This window comes from Rhinolophus ferrumequinum, chromosome 16, assembly GCF_004115265.2.
Source record: "Rhinolophus ferrumequinum isolate MPI-CBG mRhiFer1 chromosome 16, mRhiFer1_v1.p, whole genome shotgun sequence".
In the NCBI taxonomy this organism is placed as follows: Eukaryota; Metazoa; Chordata; class Mammalia; order Chiroptera; family Rhinolophidae; genus Rhinolophus; species Rhinolophus ferrumequinum.
Genome location: NC_046299.1, coordinates 11,834,709 through 11,856,143, shown reverse-complemented (window position 1 = coordinate 11,856,143; position 21,435 = coordinate 11,834,709). Strand labels below are relative to the sequence as shown.

Below are 21,435 nucleotides of genomic sequence, written 5' to 3'. Positions count from 1 at the left end.
ACCTCACATCCAATCATTCAAAGTGATTTTCGTCCTTCCTTCCCATTATGTCATCCTTCTTTTCCTATTGCTACTATTATATCTATGCTCTTTTTTTTTCACCTGGGTCTTCCTGTTTTTGTATAACCAAACACCCATCGAGCCCACCTACTGCTGCCAGTTCCTAAAACACCACTTCCATCTTCCCGATCCTATATTCAGAAATTTGGGATCACTTCCCACTCTTACGGAACGGCATTCCAGTTCCTTCACCATCTCACCTCAGACTACTTTTCCATCCTTATTTGTCATTATTCTTAAAAATAAGCCCTTTGCTCCAGCTAGCCTCATTATTCACCCAACTCCAAAACATGTGATTGTGAGTTAAGTATTTATGAAGCATTTATTATGTGTTAAATCCATTCATTCATTCAACGAGTACTTATTGAGCATCTATTCTGTCAGGTAATGTACTGATACTGGGGATGCAAAGGTGAGTAAGACACACCAAGTCCCTATCTTCATGTGACTTAGAGGCAAATGGGTTACAGAGAGGAGACTCTGAGACATGGTGGTCCCAGCCCAGGACACTTCCAACCTCCCATTATGGGGAAGGAGATCAGAAGAAAGCAAGGGCTGAGCGAGGAGAGCTGGAGAGTGTGGAGCATGGCTTCTTTGAAGAAGTGGAACTCAAACGTACCACAGAGGTGTAGTGGGCGGGTGCCTGACCCTGCTTATGTTAATGCCCCTCCACCCAGCACAAAAATGTATATAACCCATGATTGAGCTGCAATAAAGAGAGACTTGATCAGAACTCCTGTCTTGTCTCCGATCTTTGTGTCTCCCATTTTCCTCCCTTCTAGGTACTTCGGGGTCCCTCGTGTAGTGTCCCGCGGGTCGGGACAGAGAGGGAGGTGCCTTCTGTGCAGGGGGATATGAGGAAAGGCACAAAGGTGGAATGGAAACAACAGCGGCAAGAGCACGGGCTTATTCCGTACACAGGTTCATTCAACACCAGTCAGCAGGGCACATGCTCTGTCCCTCTGCAGTGGATGTGAGAACGACAAGCTCGGCTCCTACCACCATGTCCATCAAGCAAGGAGGTAAGGCAGGTCCATGGTGATCTATCACACCCCGAAAGTGAGACCTTCCATTAGAGATTCAGAGAAAACACTCAGGGAATTCAGAAGGAGGTGCATGTCTGGGTCCCTATAACAGTATCTACAGTATGGATGAAAGGGGGCTACCTACCAAACCTGACAAACCCAGAGACCGAAAGTAACAGGGTGGACTGAATGTAAAAATTCATTAACTAAAAGTGGGTCATGGCGAGCAGTCACGTCCTAAGCCTGTGGCATCCTTGACACAGGTCAACCTGCAACTTTAAAATTCTCTATCGTCTTTGTGTACCTAAGATAACATACTTTTGAAATGTCAGAGTAATATTCTTTTCCAGACCCCTCGCAGGTGCAACCACCTGCACCAGAGCACGAGACCACATCGTTTTCTTGTTGCCCACATACCATCTCTATGTGCTATAACCATTAACCATCCTGTGCCCACCAATGTAAAGAAGAATGTGTCTCTGTTTTGCTTTTTATCCAATCTGAGATTTCCCTGCTTTGCTTTTTCCCCGCCCCCTTAGTCTACCACTAATGAAATTTCATGGAACCCTCCTTATGCATAAGATAAACTGCAAAACTCTCCTTCTCCTGAGCATTTTCTCAATCTGTTGAGAGTCTGCTTCCTGGCAGTTGTCATCAGTTTGGCTCAAATAGACTATTATAAGACCTTTTCTTTGGCTGAGTGTTCTTTCATCGACAATAAAATCAAATATTTTTGTACATCTATGTGCATCTATTGAACACAACTATTTTGTTTCAAAGTGATTTCTCACTCACTTTCTCATTTTATCCTAAATGTAGAGTAGGTAAGCTTATGTTTTCCAGATGAGCAAAGTGCCGCATAGATATTTTAAGTGATCTGCTTAGGTCGGGAACACAAACAGGCAAGAATAGCACAAGAACACCCGTGTGCATCTGCGCCCATTCCTGCCGCATTAGTATCTAGAGCAGAGGGCGCACATTTAAGAAGTCCTATGATTGTATCTGACATCTGGCAGGTGCGATGAAGCCAAGCAAGCAGTTTGTATTTAAAATGGCAGGACGCAGGCAGCCTGTGAAGGTTCTGGAGAGGTTATGTGACCCAGTGACGGGTCTTCCATTCCCACTTCTCCAGTCTTGGCTCTAGCACCTCCTCCCCTGGGCCTAGGAAGCATAACCGTCCCTTAAGGTTCACCCCAAATCTTTTCGGCCACACTGTTTTTTTCCTACCACTGATTTCACCCCCACTAATCTCCCTGGGGAGGGCGCATATGTCCTGATCTCCAGGACATCGCCCTATGCCCAGCCAGCACACTGCTCGACTCAGGGCAGGTAGTTACGTATCGGCTGAATGAATGAATTCCTGCAACCTCCACAGCTTAGTGAACATGCCCTGAGTTCTTTCTTACACCCGTCCCAGACGAGTGGGTCTGCACTGGCCGCCCTCGCCACCCTAAGGAGCTCACGGCCGCGAGGGACGAGGGGATGGGTGGGGAATGCCGAGGGCCAGGAGTCCCTGGGCCACGGTGAACCGAGGAGCCTAGCCAGGCTCGAGTCCCCAGCTGAAAGCCGGGTCTAACGCTCCCACGCTTCCACAAAAAGCGCTGCCTGAGATCGCTATTTTTCTATCTGGAAAACGTTGGGGAAAGTGATGAAAAACGACGCCGAGGGAGCTCTAGTCGACATGCCCAATCCCTCAGGGAGCAAGAGGGAGGAGGGCGGAGGAGCGGTTCGCAGCTCTGGCTGCGGGAGCAACCCGGGACCGGACCCTCGCGAGATCTGGGGTGGAATCTCGTTGCGTTGCCTAGCGACGGGGAGGACGCTCGCGGGCCCCCAGGCTAACCCCCGCTGTAACCTTAAATCTCCTACCATGGGGGAAGAAGGCGGCGGCCGCGGCTGCGGGACCCCTAGGGAGCTGCAGAGGCTGAAGCAGCAGGCTCTGGAGTACTACCGGGAGAACGACGTTCCGCGCAGGCTGGAAGAGCTGCTCAACTCCACCTTCTACCTCCAGCCTGCCGACGTCTACGGGCACCTGGTAGGGACCTGGGACAAGCACCCTCTTCCCTCCAGCCCTTCTCCCCCCGCGCAGCGCTGCGGCAACTCCGTGCGCCTGCGCCGCAGGCCGCGCACGCGCGCCGCTGCCGCCGGCGTCCCGCACGGTGGTCGTGCGGGAAGACGACCCTGATGGGAAGAAGCCGAGCGAAAACCTGGGACCAGGGAATTTCTAGAGAGAAAGTGGCGGACAGGAAGCAGCTGAAGGAAAGTGGGCTCTGAGCGGATTTGGAGCTACGGCGACCACTCAAGGCCTGGCAGGCGTCCTCGCTGCCTCTGGGCGGACCTGCCCCGGCTGCCAGCCGTCTTTTTAAACACACCTAAGACCGCGTAGCTCAGCTTTCCAACCTTCAGCGGCCTCCTTTTGACCAGGGGATGAGCGCCTTGGCATCCGCTACAAGTTGGCCTCAGCCCACCTCGGGGCCGCAATCCCAGCCCGCTCGCATTGCTTCCAAGTTTCACTCCAATCAAGCTTGGAATGCCCGTCCCCACCTGACCGGCTCCTCCTACCTAGACTTCAAATTCTGATCAAAGTCTTACCCACTTCGCCGCCGTAGACGAATCGTCCTTCTGCATTCCTATAGCATTCCCTGCGTGTACTGGGAGCTCCCGTGAAGAGCAGGGGGCTTTTCACATCACCTACCTAGCCCCTGTCCCCAGTGAGATTTCTGGCACAAACCTTAGCCTTAAGCAATCAGCAGGTGAAACAAAGGCAAGCATTTTCTCACTTCCAGTTCCTTAAGTACTAACCTACCCCTGACTTCTGGAAGGCTGTGTGGTTAGAGCTGGCAGGAATTGGCACTAGGGCAAGGCAATATGACAACTCCAGAGTATGTAAATGCTGTCATGAATCTCGAGATGTGTTGACAGGGTTCAAACCCATCTTGTTGAGACAGTTGAGAAAAGGATGTTCTATGCATGTTTATTTTCCTCACTCGGCCAACGCATCAAAGTTGGGGGGCGCGGGGGGAGGTGTTTACTGCGCTTCTTGTGCTATGTGCTTTACATGTTATTTCACTTAATCCTTAGGACGACTGTCGAGGTAAGAATTATGATTTCCATTTTACAAATAAACTGTGGCCCAGTGAATTTAAATTCCCAAGGGACACAGTGAATGACAGTGAGAAATCAAGCCAGGTCTGTGTCCCTAGGACCCAGCAGAGTGTGTGTGTGATACATAGTGGACACTCCACAACTATTTGTAGGATGAAGGAGTGAATGCAACTCTGAATTACACTCTCTTTCCACTGTATTTTGCTAGAGGAAGTCTTTTGCAAAGATGCCAAGCTCTGTCTCATAGCCACTTAGTGCAAAAGCTAAGACTGGAAACTTGGACTCTGGTTTCCCAGTGTGATGCTTTTCCCAGCCTATGAGGCAGCCAGGGCTTTGGTCTGTACAGCTCTCTGGGAGCGTATACCCTGGTTAGGGACAAAAGCCACTGATAGATAAAACCACTGGATTAACAGATCGGGTGATATACAATTGTGTGCTAGACTGAGGGACAGATACTATGTGCTTACTAAAACGACTCAGGGATCCCTCAGGCAGATCCCTGTAGGCTGTAGCCTCTGGGACAGTTTGGGCCTGGACTTTGAAGGATGTTCAGGATTTGGATTTGCAAAAAGGCCACCTCTTTCTGATTTTCTTAGTCACTGCCCTAGTTTTGGCCATCCTTATTCTCACCTAGTCTCTTCCTCTATTGAATCTACCCTGCTAGAGCAATGTTCCGAATCCTAAATCTGACCGTCATTCTTTTGCTTAGAAACCTCTTGAGGCTCCCAGTTGCTTGCTGAGTAAGATCAAACACCTTCCCGCGTGTGATTCATACTGCTCACCCCTACCTCTGGTAACATCCCCACTCTCTCCCCTGCTCTTCCACACAGGCCCACTTACCATTCCCTAAGGCCTGAGGTTTCCCCTTTCCTCCCTCCCTTTAGCTTATCCTGTTCCCTCTACCCGAAATATCCATACTGGACTTCTCCCCGTTGCCTGCCTGTTGAAATACTACACCTGCTTCAGTGTTCAGCTCAAAGGCCATTTCTTCTATACTTCTTTTACATATTAAAGGAATACAGATCCTGTGGCCAAAGCAGTACTTTTTATTCCTTCATCATAAAACTTACAAATGAAAGAGTTTGGGACTCGGAATCATGCAAATGTGGATTTGATGCTTAACCCTGCCACTCAGTAGCTGTAGTAGACTGTTAGGGTGATGGTCCCCAGCGAACCACACCACCAGTATGAATGGACTTACGTAAGTCCCTCCCACACTGACTCAGGACTTAGCCCTGTGACTTGCACGTTGGTAAGCGTGATGCAAACAGAGGCTTGTACTCTTGGAATAGTCCCTTTTAGAGTCTAGTCATCACACTGTGTGCAAGGACATCCAGTTACCCTGCTGGAGGGAGACATCATATAGAGAGAAGCCCTGTTGATGTGAGACCTCCAGGATGTCCTGTGAGAAAGACAGTGGCCAGCAAGCCCCTAGATGTTCCAACTATCCTAGATGAGACAGCGGACTTATGAGTGAAACCATCTTTGGTACTCTGCACCCAGTCAAGCCTTCAGATGACTGAATCTGCACAGGAGACCGCAGGCAAGACCAGCCAAAGAATTACTCAGTTGAGCCCAGCCCAGATTGCAGAATCATGAGCAAATAAATGGCTTAAGCCACTAGATTTTGGGCTGGTCTATTACAAAGCAGTAGAGAATTAAAACATTGGCTAGTTATCTCGGACAATTTTCCTGGAACTCAGTTTGCTAATCTGTAGAATGGAGATGATACAACTGACCTTACAGAGTTGGTTTGAGAATTTAATAACTGTATACAAAGTGCCCAGGGGTGTGTAGTAATTTATACAAAATTTAATTTATAGAATCCTAAATATGCCAGGCATTGTGGTATGAGATACTGTGATAAACAAGATAGAGTCACTCCTTCAAGGTACATATTAAGCACTTTAAAAATGTTAGTACCTTTCCCCTCCTATCACAACATGTGGCACATTGTAGGTGCTCATTGCTTGTTGAATTGAATTCACCCTAGTACACAAAGTATAAGCTATTAATATTTTTCCTCTCTGGATTCTATCAAAATTCCTTTAGGCACTTACTCTGTAACATACAAACCATCATCGTTCAATGCATGGATGGCTTGAAAATTGCTTCAGTTCTGCTGGGGCACCACCGTTTCACTGGCACGTTACTGATGAGTGTTAGATGACCTATTACGTAGGTTGAGGTCACTGGCATTTGCACCGGAAGATCAGAGCCCTGGTGTGCTAAATAAAGAGCCCAATACATCTGGTGATAAAGAAGGTGAAGAGGGTGTACCTTTACTTTCCCTTCTTCTTTCTCTCTTAGCTCCTGCGCTTCTGCGTAGAAACACCATCTTGAATCTTGTCACTCAGGCTCCTTGAATGGGCTTTCTCCCTCAGCTTCAGTCTCTTTCTTCCATCTTTTTCTTGGATCACTTCCAAAGAGCTTCAGCTTTTCCACATGAATGAAACTGATATTACTAAGGTTCCAACAATCCTGTTTGAATTCTGTGCATAAACTGGTGGTCAGCGCAATACAGCCTCTGCACAAGTCTTCACCATTAAAACATCAGACGCCTTGCTGGGAGGAATGCACACTGGCCCACTTAAGGTTTCTTGAGTTTGAATGCATCACAGTGTACCAGAGACCAATCGACTTCAGTATCTTGGACAGAGGATAGAATAGGGCCAGCAAAAGAGTGACACAGGACCTTTAAATTAAGAAGTGCACATGAGTTTCTACTGAGAGGTCAAAAGACAACAAATTGTCCCATATGCCAGAAACTCAGGATCAGGCTAAATCCAAATCTCAGTGTGTGAGGGCAGGGCAGTTCTCGGAGAGTTACAAGACTAATCCCAGCACAAGGAGGACATTCAGGGTGAGGTTTAGTAGAAACTAAAGTAAATGTGGATGTCCTTTTAAAGATAAAGGTGGTATTCTGATTTTTGTTTCTCTGTGTTGAAGGCAAACTGCTTTTCTAAACTTGCAAAGCCTCCCACCATATGCAGAGTGGTGGGGAAGAAAGTACTAGATGGACTGGGGCTTCCCACCCTACAAGTGGAAATATTCTGCACCATTCAAAATTTTCCCAAGGTACGTGGCAGCTTAAATGTGTTCCTCACTGCATCCTGACCCCACTTTGTTTATTGTCTGAACTGTGGAGAAATGTTTTGAAATTCAGTGTTTGTGAAATACACACAAACACACACACACACACACACACACACAATTTGTAGGTAGACATGTACAAAAGTATGATTTATACAATCAACTATGATGACTTTATTTTGTTTAAGTGTCATATGGTATAGACTTGACAAGCTAACTTGAAGATGATCCAAGATGGAGAACGGAAATGAGGCAAAAATAGTTTTAAAATCCTAACATTATTAATGTGATGGGTTCCATAAATCTACAGACAGGTTCGTAGATTCATATTTTTATATATAAATTTACATAGATGTATAGACTATACACCAATCTACATAAAGAAAAATGCATATTCATAATTTTAATAATTCACTTTAATTGCTACATATTTGTTGTTAGAAATAATTTTGCTACACTCTCTGGGAGGAAAATAATTATGATCAAATAAGTTTGTGTCCTTTTAGCTATTTATTAGAGAGGTAGTGATAAAAATGCCGTACAATGTAAGGTTTTTCTAAGGGGATTTTAACAAGGTAATAATTATAAATGTTCCTTGACGTTGAGTTCCACGGTATTTCAATCGCTATAAAAAAATACCTCAAGGGAAATTATATATTCTCATTTTCCCTTTGCAATTGGTGAGAAAGTAGGCACAATAAAAGCCAGACACATTCAATCTCCTATTTTCTCCGAGAGGTAGAGAAAATGTAGAACACGCTTATATTATTTTCAGAATATATGTTCTGTGGTGATCGCGACCCACTTCGAAGTCCATGAGAATACTTTCCCTGAGCTAGCTGAAGCAGAGGAAGTAGAACGGTCCAATGCTGTCAGCACCGCTGTACAGTGGGTCAACGAAACCATCACCCAGGAGCTTCAGGGCATAGCACCCTCCAACCAGGCTCAGGTGGATCAGGTGCTCAGGTAAATCTTCCACTTTGAAATATAAGTGTCTAGTTAAAATACATATACATCTGCTTTCTTTCCATTTCACCTGCCAATGAAACAGGTCTGTCATATCTATAAGGAAACATATGCTAAAAGCAGCACAATATAGCCTAAAATGTTGTTTCTCTTCTGAAAACCCTGTTATTAAAATTTTACTGTGTCAGGCTACATAAGGACTTTCAGCCTCTTTTTCACGCATAGAGCTTTCTTAGGATTCCGTTAAAAAAATGCTCAGGAAAATAATTAAGAATTGAGATGATGTTCCTTTTCACTCCCCACCTCCTCATGTGCCTCCCGTGTCTCCTATCCTTTTACATAGTCGTAATGGGTGATGTTTATTTTCTGTCCTCCAGACACAGCCAAGTCTTCATAGGTTGACTCTAACATTTGAAAACCAAGGAAGTATTTACTGGGCGATGTGAGTGTTGTTCAGTGCCCAACTAAGTTAGGGTAGCATTATTTTTCCTCTTGTGCAGGTCCAATGCCACAACCCTCTGAGCCAGGCAAAGGTCCACTGGATTCTCTTTCTTAAGTTTCATCACTTGCTTAATTGTAATAACATCATGTTTTAGCTTGCTTCAGAGTTAGATCATGACCTTTGTCAAAAAAAACCCAAAAAACAAAAAAAAAAAACTCTTTTGAATAGTTTTTGGTTTCTGAATGCTAGTCTACTTATTCCTTTTTCAGTGGCTGTCTTATCTGCTATGACCATGTCCTTAGTTTTTCCCCCCAAGTTCTCAGTGCTACCTTCTACTCTATATATTTGTTTTTTCCTGGAGCTTTCCCTCCCCAAACCTGCCATGTGGACTAGTTCCTCTCTAGGCCTACTACAGAGATGCCATTAGGCATCCCTTCATTGTTCTCCTATTGCCTGGATCCCCTACCTTCCCCTTTCTTGACTTGCTAGATTACATCCTTTAAAATTAAGGATGAGAAAGGGTACGTAGGATGTAAAGTTTTTTAGTTCTTACATGCGTGAAAATGTCAGCACTCTGCTCTCATGGGTGACAGTTTAGCTGAGTATAGAATTCTCATTTAAAATCAATTTCTGTCAGTACTTTAAAGGCACTGCCCTACTGGCATCTGGATGATCAATAAGTCTAATGCAAATCTGAGTCCCATACCTTTGTTCTTTGTTGGCTTGTTTTCTGTCTATGGAAGCTTTTAGCCTCTTTTCATTCTGGGGACTGAAATTTTATGTATATATACCTGAGATTTCCCAAAAGTTTTTTTAACTATTCATAATAAGCCACACACCACCTCCCCTGCAAAAAAAGAAAAAAGCCTTGCACACAGTGCTATATAATTCCTTGTCTATTCTTGACTCATTTTTCTTCTGATGGTCATTTATTGAAAAAGAAAATCCAGTAGCCTGTAATCAAGTTATAATATCAAATTTTACTTTAAAAATAGAAACAGAGCTCACGTGATTATTATTATTATTTTTTTAAATCAGCACCTGAAATCTTTAAACATTCATTTCCAGGCCAAAACGAACTTCAGTTTTTGAATAGTTTCATAATAACATCATTATGTTTGGCCTCGGAAATTGAAACTATGCTCTTAAGTAGCTAAAAAGTAGAGTTAATTATTGAAACATATTGGGGTCAGCAGTAAAACATGACCAAAATTACAAGTGATATTCCTAAATATGCCATTAAAAGCTGCATTTTCTTGCCATTAAGGACATTCTTTGAAAATAAAGTACAAGAAGATAAGGAGAGAAAAGAACTGGAGAAGAGCCTGGAAGAGTCCACAGTGCCTGTACCTTTACCCCTAATACCACCTCCTCCTCCTCCTCCCGCAAAAAAAAAAGGACAGAAGCAAGGTCTGTGGCTTATCATCTGGCAGAACCTGTAGTAAGAAATGCATGAGGAAAAAAGTTTGAAGCTTGGGCTGCCTTTCTGAGTCAGAGACTCTTTGCTATAGACCTGGGCTAGGATCACCAGGTACCATCCATCCTTTATGCCACTTCCTGCTTGAAGCTTCTATGCTGGACTGTCAGGGTTTTACCCCATCCCAGCCTCCTTTTTCTTTTTCTTTTTTGTAAGATAAAAATATTTCTTACCCAGAGGTGAGCACTTGCTAAACAAAGTGCACTGAATGGTGGCAATGCTGGGGACAGGGTGGCATGGGGGACCTTGAATTGCCCCTCAAAATTCATCAAGAAGCCACTCTATGTTTTAAAGATTAATGATATCCTTTGATATGGACAACTGACATTTTCTCAGGCCTATGTAACTTACTAATGAACATTCTATTTGGAAACCTTTGCTATCTTAAAGCAAATAATCAGAATTATCATGGCCCTTTGCTCCAGGCCTTCCAGGAGATTGCTAACCTCAGCCCTTCCGGCATGTTAATTCTGGAGCTGCTGCTAGTATTGGAACAGTGTTCTGTATGTCTGTCCAGCTAGAACATGCTCCTTGAAGCCATGAATCATGCCTTGTTCAACGCAGCACTGCCAGTGCCTGGTACGATGCCAGGTGCAAACTAAATACCCAATAAAAGTGGGTTCCATTGACTAAGAAAGCACCAGAACCAGAAAGGGACCAAAGAGACTGTGGAGACAAAGTCTCTTATTTCATAGATTCAGACACTGAAGCCTAGAATGGGGAGGAGAGTTGCCCAAGGCAAAAGAATTATGTTCGACCAATCTCTCGGGAGGGTGGGGATGGCCGATACTGAAGGATAGGTAGAGACCACGAATGGATGTTCATTTGGCAGTTGCTTTTAACCGACAGAACTTGGAACGTGAGAGAAGGGAAGAAGTACGAGGAGACAGTCATTTGTTAAGCATGCACTATGTGGTAGGTGCTCACATCTTGTTCCATTTATCTTACCTACTTGAGCCAAGTCAGTGGCTGGGAAAAGGGAGGACTGGAGGGGCACTAGAGATTTATGACAGACTCTGTGGTACCTGATCAGACCGGGTGGCTGAGAACATCTAAGAATGAAAGACATGGACGGATTCTCGGTGGACCGTTGGATCTGGAAGGCATTTCTAAAAGAAAACAAGGCATTAGTTGGGGGTTAGAGAGAAAAGATAACCAGTTAGATATATGCATGAAGAGATGTTCAACATCAAGATGCGTATGCAACAGCTATGGTGGAATATCGAAGAAGAAAGGATTCAGGATTCAAAGACTATCCAAATCCTCTCTATATTCATGTTCTGGTAATTATTGGGCAAGTCTTTTAACCTCTCTAAGCCACTGTTTCCTTATATGTGAATGTGGGAAACAGTATTGATGGTTGAAGGAGTTAATACTAAATGTTCTAAAATTTCTTAGAGAGGAAAAAAATCAATGCCTAAGGATTTGAGCATCAGGGAGTAGTAAATGAAATCAAACAGAACACTTCTTGGGGGTTGAGGTGGAGAATATATTCTTCCCAGCCTCAAATGTTCAACCTTTCTTTGTACTGGGCCTTCATATCTGTAAGTAAATCATTAAAAAAGATATAGTTTTCTTATAGTCCAACTTCCTAGAAAGGAATCTTTTGTCAATATTTTCCCCCCAGGTATGAAGGATACCCTTACAGAGAAACCTATTATACCGCCAGAACCTGTTGAACCTGTACTCTGTGGCAGCATGGCCATCGGGGCTGTGTCACTGGCGGTAGCCAAAACCAGTGCCCTGCTGGGCAGTAATCCGCTGTACGTCGATATCGCATTACTGAAGCATCCTCAGGTTAGTATCCGTTACATCTCGTCACGAGGACCCTTGAGGGTCTCAGTACGAAGGAACCATGTTTCTCATTTTCCCTGTTTCAGGAACAGCCAACAAAGCTAACTATACCTTCGCTGATGGTATCTCTGGTCAGCTGTGGGAAGTCATCGCCTGGGAAGCTGAATTTAATGAAAGAAGTGATCTGTATACCTCATCCTGGATTAACAGCTAAACAAGTACTTCTGTTATCTCAAATTACTTTTTCTGAAAAAAAACTATACTCCATCATCAATGAGTTTTTAGTGTAGGTCCCCAAGGCTTATGACACCGAGAGGGAATTATATATAAAATGAGAAGACGTATTTTAGGAAATCAGGGAAATGGGAGGGAAGCAAGACCTCAAACACAGAGCAACACTGTTTAGGCCACCCTAGAGCTCGCATTCATTCCAACCCTGACTTGAACTGATGACTCACAGAGAAGCCACGTGTGAGTAACTTTTCAGCCCTTGATATTGCTGGAAGGTTGGTTTAGGGGGGAGTTGAGATATCTTCACTTACTAGTCTATGCACTACGGCAGCAACAAGAGGAAGCTGGCACTTTCCTAGCATCCCATTCTGTTCAGATAGAACTGCAGGGCCTGGAGATGGCAGATTGCGGGGCACATGAAAGAGGGTTAGTGCCTGATTATGTAATACGCATACATAGGGAAGGAACCTAGGTTGCCTCTTTACTACTTAGTGGTGTGGAAGTGTTTATATGTTCTTCAGTGTCCTGAATGAGTCAAATCCTTATGGGTTTGGGTTAAATCCTTTTGAAACACTCTACCAATGAGGCCGCAGGGAGAACTAATTTATAGGGGATGTTTTCAGAAGTACAAGTACCTCTCGCCCCTCTGGAGATAACTGAGTGATATTTGTTCTAAGCTAGTGAAAAATCATGATTTTTTTTTTAACTCTCAAGATGATCTGTGATAAAGAATTGTTTTTTGAAGAGAATAATCCTTACCTTGCAGTTTATCAATATGGAAGACGAGGGTTTATACTTGGCTCACCATCTGTCAGATCCTGTTCGGATCCTGGCGCCAGGATCTTTCCCGTAGTTAAGACGTGTGGGTACCAGAGCATTCGGCGTGCTGTTCTTTATCTGTCTTCGTATGCAGGTCCCACCGTCATCAGAATACGCTTTTCTACTTTTTAAGTGATAGTGGGTTTATATTCATTCAAACACTATCGTGCAGAATCCCTTGGTGACCTGTAACGCTTATTGCAAGAAGGTCCGTCAAGAGACCGTGCAAGAGAATGAAGTTAACTTGATCCAGCCAACTGAACCAGTCAGTTCTGAACAATGAAGAGAGGGTAGTGAGGAAGAAGAACCTCCATTCATGTTTAACCAAATACAAACTGAGGGCTAAAGATGAACATGTGCTCTTCTGATAGCAGACCAGATCACCCACTAAGCGGGGTGCCTTGTCAGGGATCCTCCAGATACTTTGAGTTAGAAATAGCCAAGGATGGTGTAAGTTTTTGCGTTTAAAATTTCTAGCCTGCAGTTGTGGAAAATCATGTTTATTCTACTTACAGGGTGTGGAGATGCTTATGGAAATTCAGAAACAAATTAACAAAACAATTGAAATGGTATGTAAAGAGAATCTGTGGTATTTAATTACTGACACTTACCTTCTAGTACAATTACAGTTCATTATGGAATTAAATTAATAGTGTTGTTACTGATATGGAAAATGTATTCATTTGCTTTGGGTTTCCCATACGGGAGCCAAGCTTATACATTCCTCACTGGCTTTGGGTCCAGATTCTAACGGTACTTTACCATCTCATTTTGATTTCTGAGGCAGCTGGCTCTATCCTAGGATCACTCTTTAGGAATTGCAAAGAAAGAAAGGATTTGGACCATGGAAGTGAGAAGCAGTTTGGTGTAATGGTTAAAGCACAGAGTGCTTAGAATTCCGGTGTTGGGCAATTGTCCTTGGTCAAGCAGCCCTGGAGGGGCAAGTCAGAGTCAGGATGACAGGCAGCTGTAGGAGTCACCAGTTGTCCCTTCTTATTCTAACCGGGTTGGAGAGGTGTGGGCCACGCACAGTGATGTGGCAGGGCGGAGGCCAGGAGAGGGATCCAATCCTTCTCTCTGGGATTGGGTCCTTTTCCTGGCCTAAACTCTGCCGTGGATATACACGTACGCACACATATATACGTATATGTATATATACCTCTGTTTTAGAATAATATTGCATTTATGGAAAAGTTGCAGAGATAGTACAGAGAGTCCCCAGATACACATCCACCCAGTTTTACCATGGTATGTTTGTCAAAACTAACATTACTAATAACTTAACTCTAGACTTTATTCAAATTACACTGGTTTTTCCAATAATGTCCTTTTGCTGTTCCTAGATCCAATCCAGGATCCCACATTCATGGAATGTGAGGCTTTTAAGCTACTATTAGGGAGCACCAGACTTCCCACCCCCAGCCCGTGGTAATGGGGGAGTGGTAGCTGGGGCCCAAGCCCTACAGTTGATCAGAATCGCTTTAATCACCAGCCTGGAGCCAGTTTCTGTGACACTTTTTCAGGAGGCCCACTGCCCTTATGGGTGACCAGTCTTTAGAGACTCAGACTTGGACAGGTTAAGCCTGAACTTGCACTCTGCTTTGCCCCTTACCAGTGGTGTGACCGTGGACCAGTTACATAAGCTCTCTGCCTCAGGTTCTTCATCTATAAAATGGGTATGAGATGGGGAGAGTGTGAGGAGTGAACAAGTTGAATATAAGCGATGTGCTCAGAGCAGGAGGTGGCCCAGCAGTACACGGTGGTCGTCAGAGCAGGTGGAGGAAATCCAGCTTAGGATATTAGGAACTTCAGGAAATTTGCGCTTTGTGCACTCATCCTGACTTTCAAATGTTTTATTGTTTTTTTTATTATACAAGTAGCTCATGAATGCTCTTGTAAAAATTCAAATACTGGTAGAGCTAGCCAACGCCCCCACCCAACTCCCCACCCCTACCCACACCACGCTCAGTCCCCAGTCCCTTCTCTACAGGTTACCACTGTTAAAAATTTAGTGTGTGGCTTTCCAGCCTTTCTTTTATATTTACACACACATATAAATATATGGTGTTTTGTGTTTAAAATAGTAGAAATTCTGCACAAATCACTCTGCAGATTGCTTTGTTCTTTTTATTGAGTGTTCATCTTTTAAAAACTGACATCTAAGAATTCTTTTTACTATGTAACAAAGGCTTCAATCCTTTCTACATGTCACACATATTTTCCTCTATCACGTTGCCTGCCTTTTAACTACATATTTATGGAATCATAGGGATTTTTTTTCTTTTTAAATTTTGACACAGTAAAATGTATCAATCTATTCTTGTAAAGCAGTGGTTCTCAATGGATAGCGATTCTACCCGAGGGACATTTGACAATGCTTAAGAGACATTTTGGGTTGTCCCAGCTTGGGGGGAGGGGCTCTGCGGGCATCTAGTAAGCAGAGATCAGGAATGCTGCTTAACAGCCTACAGTATAAAAGGCAGGGCCCCCACCACCACCACCCACCCCAGCAAAGGATTATCCAGCCCAAAGTGTCAGTAGTTCCAAGGCTGGGAAACCCGGCCTGAGGCTTTTGCTTTTAGCTCTCAGGCTTCTTCAGGAAGGCCCCACTCCCTCCGCTCTGGCCACACATGTACTTCTCTCTCCCCAGAGGGATCAGCACGCCCACGAATCACCCAAGTATAAGCTTCTTCAGAGCCCCCTTCCCTGAAGTCCACTTGCTCTGAACTCCCCATTACACCCCATCTTCTCTGGCTATAACCTGCATCTCACCACACTGCCTCACTAGACTGCAGATCCCTGAGGCAGTGCCCAGGTCCGTCTGCTTCACTACTGTCTCTTGCCTGGCACACAGATTCCTTCCTATGTTATTTGTACCAGGGGATAGAGAGTTCAGCTGATTCCATAGAGAAAAGAGTAAGGTAACTATTTGCATATACTTGAGTGGGAACCATCCTGCTTCTTGACAAACATGCTCCAGCTTACAGAGCCAGTAAAAGCTGCGCATCGAAGTGCATCCTAATCAGTAACCCCAACTTGTGGGAACGGCTCTTTGGGAAATATCTTTGCTCTCAATCTCCAGTGACTTTACACACACCAGAGTCACCAGATTTAATGACCTATGGCTGTTTCTAAAAGTCAAAATCTACCTTGCAGGAGAGAGTATTTGTACCCTGAACATATTCGAACCAGTATGTTTGGTCCTATGGAAACAAATATATATATATATATATATATCCCAAATATATGTTTGGAGGCAGAATATAAGGATGAACTAAAGGGAACATGTACCTGAATTTGAGAAATAGTTTAGGGTTTATAAAAACAGGGAGTGGCTCACATGGTCCCTGAGTGTGTGTGTGTGTGTGTGTGTGTGTGTGTGTGTGTGTGTGTGTGATTTACAGTGTGACTGGCTAGGCCCGTGAGCAATGGACAGGCCAGAAGACCTGAGCTTTGCCCCCACAGACACATCTAAACATGCCAAGTGATACGTCTCTATTTTCTGTCCCAAGCCCCCTCCTCCAAAGACAGAGTCGAAGAAAGGGCATAATGGAGGCAAAAGAGGCCAAGTAAGTATATCATATTTGCCACACTTCTGTACGACACAGTGCACTTAAACATTCCCTGTCCCTTTGCCTCTCCTGTAGTCATTCTGCTCAGGACCAGGGGTAACACACGTGGAAAGGACATGGTGATTCTGCTCCAAGCACTAAGCCAGGCAGCCTGAGAGGTGAAATATCATTCGGCTCCCACCTTTCTGGCCACAGGCTGCCGGGCCATCTCTGCCAGCGGTTGTATGGCCACCTGAAATCTCAGAGGGCTTGGAAATACATTTATGAGTAAGAGGATTACATTTGAAACCCTATAGGTGAAGTTCAGGAAGTTGAATCTCTCATTCAGTAGCTGAAAGCCATATAGCATGTTTTAGATTTTCGCTACTAGCAAAGAAAGAAGAGGCACAAAAAGATAGCCACATCCTCACATCTGGTCCCCAGAAGGCATTGCGGCACCATTGCCGATGAACCACTGCCAGATCTCAGACTTTGCCAAGAGAGGCTGGCACACAGTTCTCCTTGTGAAAATTGGCCCTGCTGGCTGAAAGAGCCATGGGAGACCAGCTGCACTTGATCAGTTGGTCACTGGTGATTGTGGGTGCTCTGATAGATACACCTCTTACATGCCTCAACTTTCAACCATATAGTTAGGAAAACCAATATGAACCCTGGGGGAAATGCAAATGATAAAGGTTGCTCACATGTATAATATTTGCTCTATTAAGTCTGCACTCTCTAGCCTGATGTCAGGGACTTACTCTCTTGAAGTCATCAGTAAGAGGGGCCAGTAAAGGAAGGAGAGGACTTGGTACAGATAAAAAAGTAAGTTCCTTCTCAAAATTGGGAGAGAAAGAGAAAGTAAAATACTTGACAGTTGTCGTACATGTTAGAATGAGCACAACACTCTAACATGGAATCTTGCAAGAGGGGTGGGGGATGGTGAACAAGTACCCAAATCTCAGCGCTGGTCCCTTCACTCCAGTAGGTTGTCTTACATGCTCAGAGAAACTGAGACCGAGGTCAGCGCTTCCTGTGATCAGCCTTACTACTTTTTCTTTTTTTCCTGTTAGAAACAGGTTAGGTGACAGATTCTAGAGAGGCAGCCATACCCGAGTTAGAGTCATGGACTCTGGAGCTAAACTGCCTGAATTAAAACCTGTTCCAAGCCACTTAACTCTCTGTAAAATGGGGATAATAATAGTACGTGCTTCGTGGGGTTAACATAAGGAGTGTATGTATTTACATTATGTAAAGTGCTTAGACTAGCTTGGCATTTAGTAAGTGCCAAATGAAGTGATGCTTTTATAGTTTAGAAGACTCTGTAATGAAACCCCAATTGATACACAAAAATTTCCCCAACTATTCCTTTGCCAAATAGAAGGTTCCTGTCATTGACGTTAAAAATGTTCCACAGTTCTTGTAATTAACTAGTGCTAACACCAGTAAAAATGGGATGTTTATACCTAGGTTCATGCTTGCTCGAGTTTGACACACGTACACACACACACACACACACACACACATGCCTTAAGCCCTCAGAATTACTGATGTTGCTTCAATTTATGTTATAATTGCATAGTGGCAATTTATGGCAAAGGCACATCAAGGCTAACCTTGCAAGAGAAGCATATGGCTGCCTTTTCCTGGGGTCATTTGGCTCCTCAAATCTCCCACTGAAATCCATCCTCAGTGCTCCATCCTACGTATTAACTGAAGTCTTCAATCCTTTTTAAAATAAAAAACTGTCCTGAAGTAGGATTGCATTGTTAAGTTTTAAGAGTTCTATTCTGCTAAAGGAAAATGGAGCACGGGAAAGAGCAGGTTTGGAGGAAGAAGGCAGTTAGGGACAAGCAGGACAGATGTTTACAGGGAGGGGCAGCCTGGTGTCTCAGCCCTGGTGGTTGGGGCTCAAGTTAGCCCGTGTACAATGGCAGAGGCAATAAAGAGAGAACATCAACACACTGAAGACAGAAAAGTGTGTTCCCAGGTCAAACCTGAAAACCTTGGTACTAAGTAAAATGAGGAAGAAAACTACTCCCAGATACTGCAGGGCAATCATATGCCCAAGGGTCACGCAGAGATAAGTGGGACCTGGCAGTAGGACTCATCGAGAATCTGAGGGGCACGTCTTTGGAGAGCTGTGGCTCGTTATAAACTGTGCCTGACACAGGAAGCTCCAAGAACCGGAATGTGCTATATTTACACATGTTCCTTTCCTCTGATCTTGCAGCAGCTCATCACTGGCAAGATGTCCCATCTTGGCTGTTTAACCATTGCTTATGACACCATAGAGCAGCCACTGCTCCTAATACAAGGAATCTGTGCGAACCTGGGGCTAGAATTGGGAACAAATCTGCATCTGGCCATTAACTGTGCTGCACACGAGCTGATGGACTACGTAAGTTTCTACCCCGGAACATTTAATTACTTTTTGTTGAGGTCCCATTGTTTTTAAATTAGAACTCAAAAGAAGAGCTTATCTGTATAAATTTCCAAACAGATCTTAATTTTTTTTGTTATTATTTTTGGGGGGTCCAAATATAAATGGAGTTGATGGTGTTTTTGATGCTATTAATAACAATATCATTAAAATTGTTCCGGGGGGGACTAGAAATACAATTAGTATTCATACATTGACTCTACTCACGTTACTTAATAAGTCTAACAGTTTAAGAAGGTTATCTTTGAATTTCTATGCTCACCATTACATAATTTATGAATAATGATAGTTTGGTTATTGCTTACTTTTCAATTCTTGTATCTTCTTTTTCTTGTCTTATTGCACTGACAATTAAAATAACTTTTTTGAAAAAAAAATATAAACGGAGTTGAGAAAGCTATGTTAGCTAATGACCAGAGAAGAACGATATACCTAATTTTGTAAATTAACAGAAAATGTCCTAATAATTATATAGAGAAATTCTGTAACAAAAATGACTAAAATGGGTTGCTTACATTGCAGTCATGAGAGCTACCACAAAATAATGTAACAAATTAGTATGTTCTGCTGACTACAACCATTTGGTTGGTAAAGGCCGAATTTGTCATGAAAAGTGGATCTGCTGTAATAGTGACTTGACAAACCCTTCTAGACACATCGTTCCTGGAGATTTGGCTGTAACTCACTTTTTAAGTATAAAAATATTTCCAAGTTATTGAAGTTTATGGAGAATATGTTTTTATCCCATTCCAATTAAGTCCATCACAGTGTTATCCATAGTCTGGATTAGGAAGAGAGATCTTTACTGATGAAACTTTACCTGGGGACCACTCTACCTGGCAGAAGTTATTTTTTAAAAGAACGAGAATGGAAAACAGGTTCCCCAAAAAAATGTTGTAGTCCTCACTTCCGCAGGGTAATGCATCAGCAATTAACCTTTAGATGTGGAAAATATTATGTTAGGAAAGCTATTAGAACTAGTCTACCTTATACACATACTTCCCATTTTCCAACACCTAAATGCTGAGTCTGTTTTATAAAATGCCCAGTATATTGACATGCATTTATGGTGACTAGGTAATTAATGTCAAATTCAGGCAACATGACCAGATAGGATTCCGCTTTGATTTATGATCCTAACTTTTAACATCAGAGGAAAATTTGAACAGTATACAAGAATCCTAAGTTTCAGCTGCTTTCTTAAAGTTCTTCTGTAAAGAACTTTCTTTTCTAAAGAAACAAAGCACATATAGGAAAGTTTAATATAATTTCCTGTTCTTCACATAATGATTGGTTCCTAGGCGTACCATTGAGAAAAACAATTGCACGTTTTCATCAGCAACATATACAAAGAACATATACAAAGAACCGACTACTAGTGCTAAGTAGAATGAGTATTTATTGCTTATATTCAGCAAAATATATTGCTTGATATCAGATAATTCTTATAGTAATCTTAATTCAAAGTCATTAGCATTTCCTTCCGGACAAGATAGGATTTTAAAGCTTTGCAATATAGACACTAAAAGTTCTTGATGCTATTTAATGTGGAAAAAAAGGTATGAAATCCTTTCAATTACAGATTTCTTAAGAACCTGCTTAATTCCAGTGGAACCATTCATTCGTGTAGCGGCAGCAGCAGGAAGTCACTGTCAACTCAAACAGCCATCCTGTTCCCTTCCACCTCCCTCCTGGTACCTCAGTATCCCAGGTGCCATCCCTGAACAGGGACTTGGAAGTAAAGATGCTCTGTTTTGCAGAGCCTCACTGGGCCCTTTAGGCCGGTTTACTTCTATCCTTAAAGACTTGGGGGCTTGCCAAACTTCCCATGAATGGGGTTGCTCTGGAATTCTATTTTCAAGACTATATTATTACTTCTAGAACTTGCATGCTACCTGAGAAAGAGGTGCCTTCACACAAGTCCCTTTACATTTCCTATTGGTTGTTAGTATCTCAAAAGCCTCGCCCTGCTTTCAAATGTTAGAAATACGCACAGTGGAGGAAACAAGCTATTTGTCCCTGTGAGTTGAAAGATGGTGGGTTCTAGTGAGCGGGCAGCTTTGCGTTGCTGTTGTTTTGTGGATTTATGTTACTGCCCATCTACCCCGGCGGCCAGGGTTCCCGCACCATGTCCTAAACGCCAGAAAGAAATGTAGAAATGTGCCCTCCTACTCTACACTTAGTTTGTGGGCAGAAGGCTTTATCCGAAGTCAGAAGGAAGAGCTTACGGGGCACTAAGCGGAATGGTGTGACTTGCTCTCCCCAGGTGAATATTTAACAGATATTAAAAGTAAAATGCATCGATTTCTCAGGTGGCCTGAAAAGAATCTGTTTTCAATGTTTTTATATCAAATGCATGAAAATGGACTTGAATCACGTCTTTAACATTTGAGGAATTCATCATTTATCCTTTACTCTTCCTTACACTTATC

General features: G+C 43.4%; 2 protein-coding genes across 2 annotated transcripts in view; one reads left to right on the top strand and one right to left on the bottom strand.

The window, feature by feature from the left end:
- HSPA12A (heat shock protein family A (Hsp70) member 12A) overlaps positions 1-3,087 on the bottom strand; it is a 141,794-nt gene extending 138,707 nt beyond the window's left edge. Inside the window, exon 1 of the mRNA XM_033130809.1 lies at positions 2,952-3,087. The gene's annotated coding sequence lies outside the window, so the exon portion shown is untranslated. The remainder of the gene's footprint in view (positions 1-2,951) is intronic.
- Positions 2,953-21,435, top strand: part of ENO4 (enolase 4) — a 28,597-nt gene continuing 10,114 nt past the window's right edge. Inside the window, exons 1-9 of the mRNA XM_033130812.1 lie at positions 2,953-3,117; positions 7,137-7,265; positions 8,056-8,246; positions 9,956-10,098; positions 11,793-11,962; positions 12,046-12,177; positions 13,525-13,578; positions 16,522-16,578; positions 18,794-18,961. Of these exons, the coding sequence (XP_032986703.1) occupies positions 2,953-3,117; positions 7,137-7,265; positions 8,056-8,246; positions 9,956-10,098; positions 11,793-11,962; positions 12,046-12,177; positions 13,525-13,578; positions 16,522-16,578; positions 18,794-18,961 (1,209 nt within the window). The remainder of the gene's footprint in view (positions 3,118-7,136; positions 7,266-8,055; positions 8,247-9,955; positions 10,099-11,792; positions 11,963-12,045; positions 12,178-13,524; positions 13,579-16,521; positions 16,579-18,793; positions 18,962-21,435) is intronic.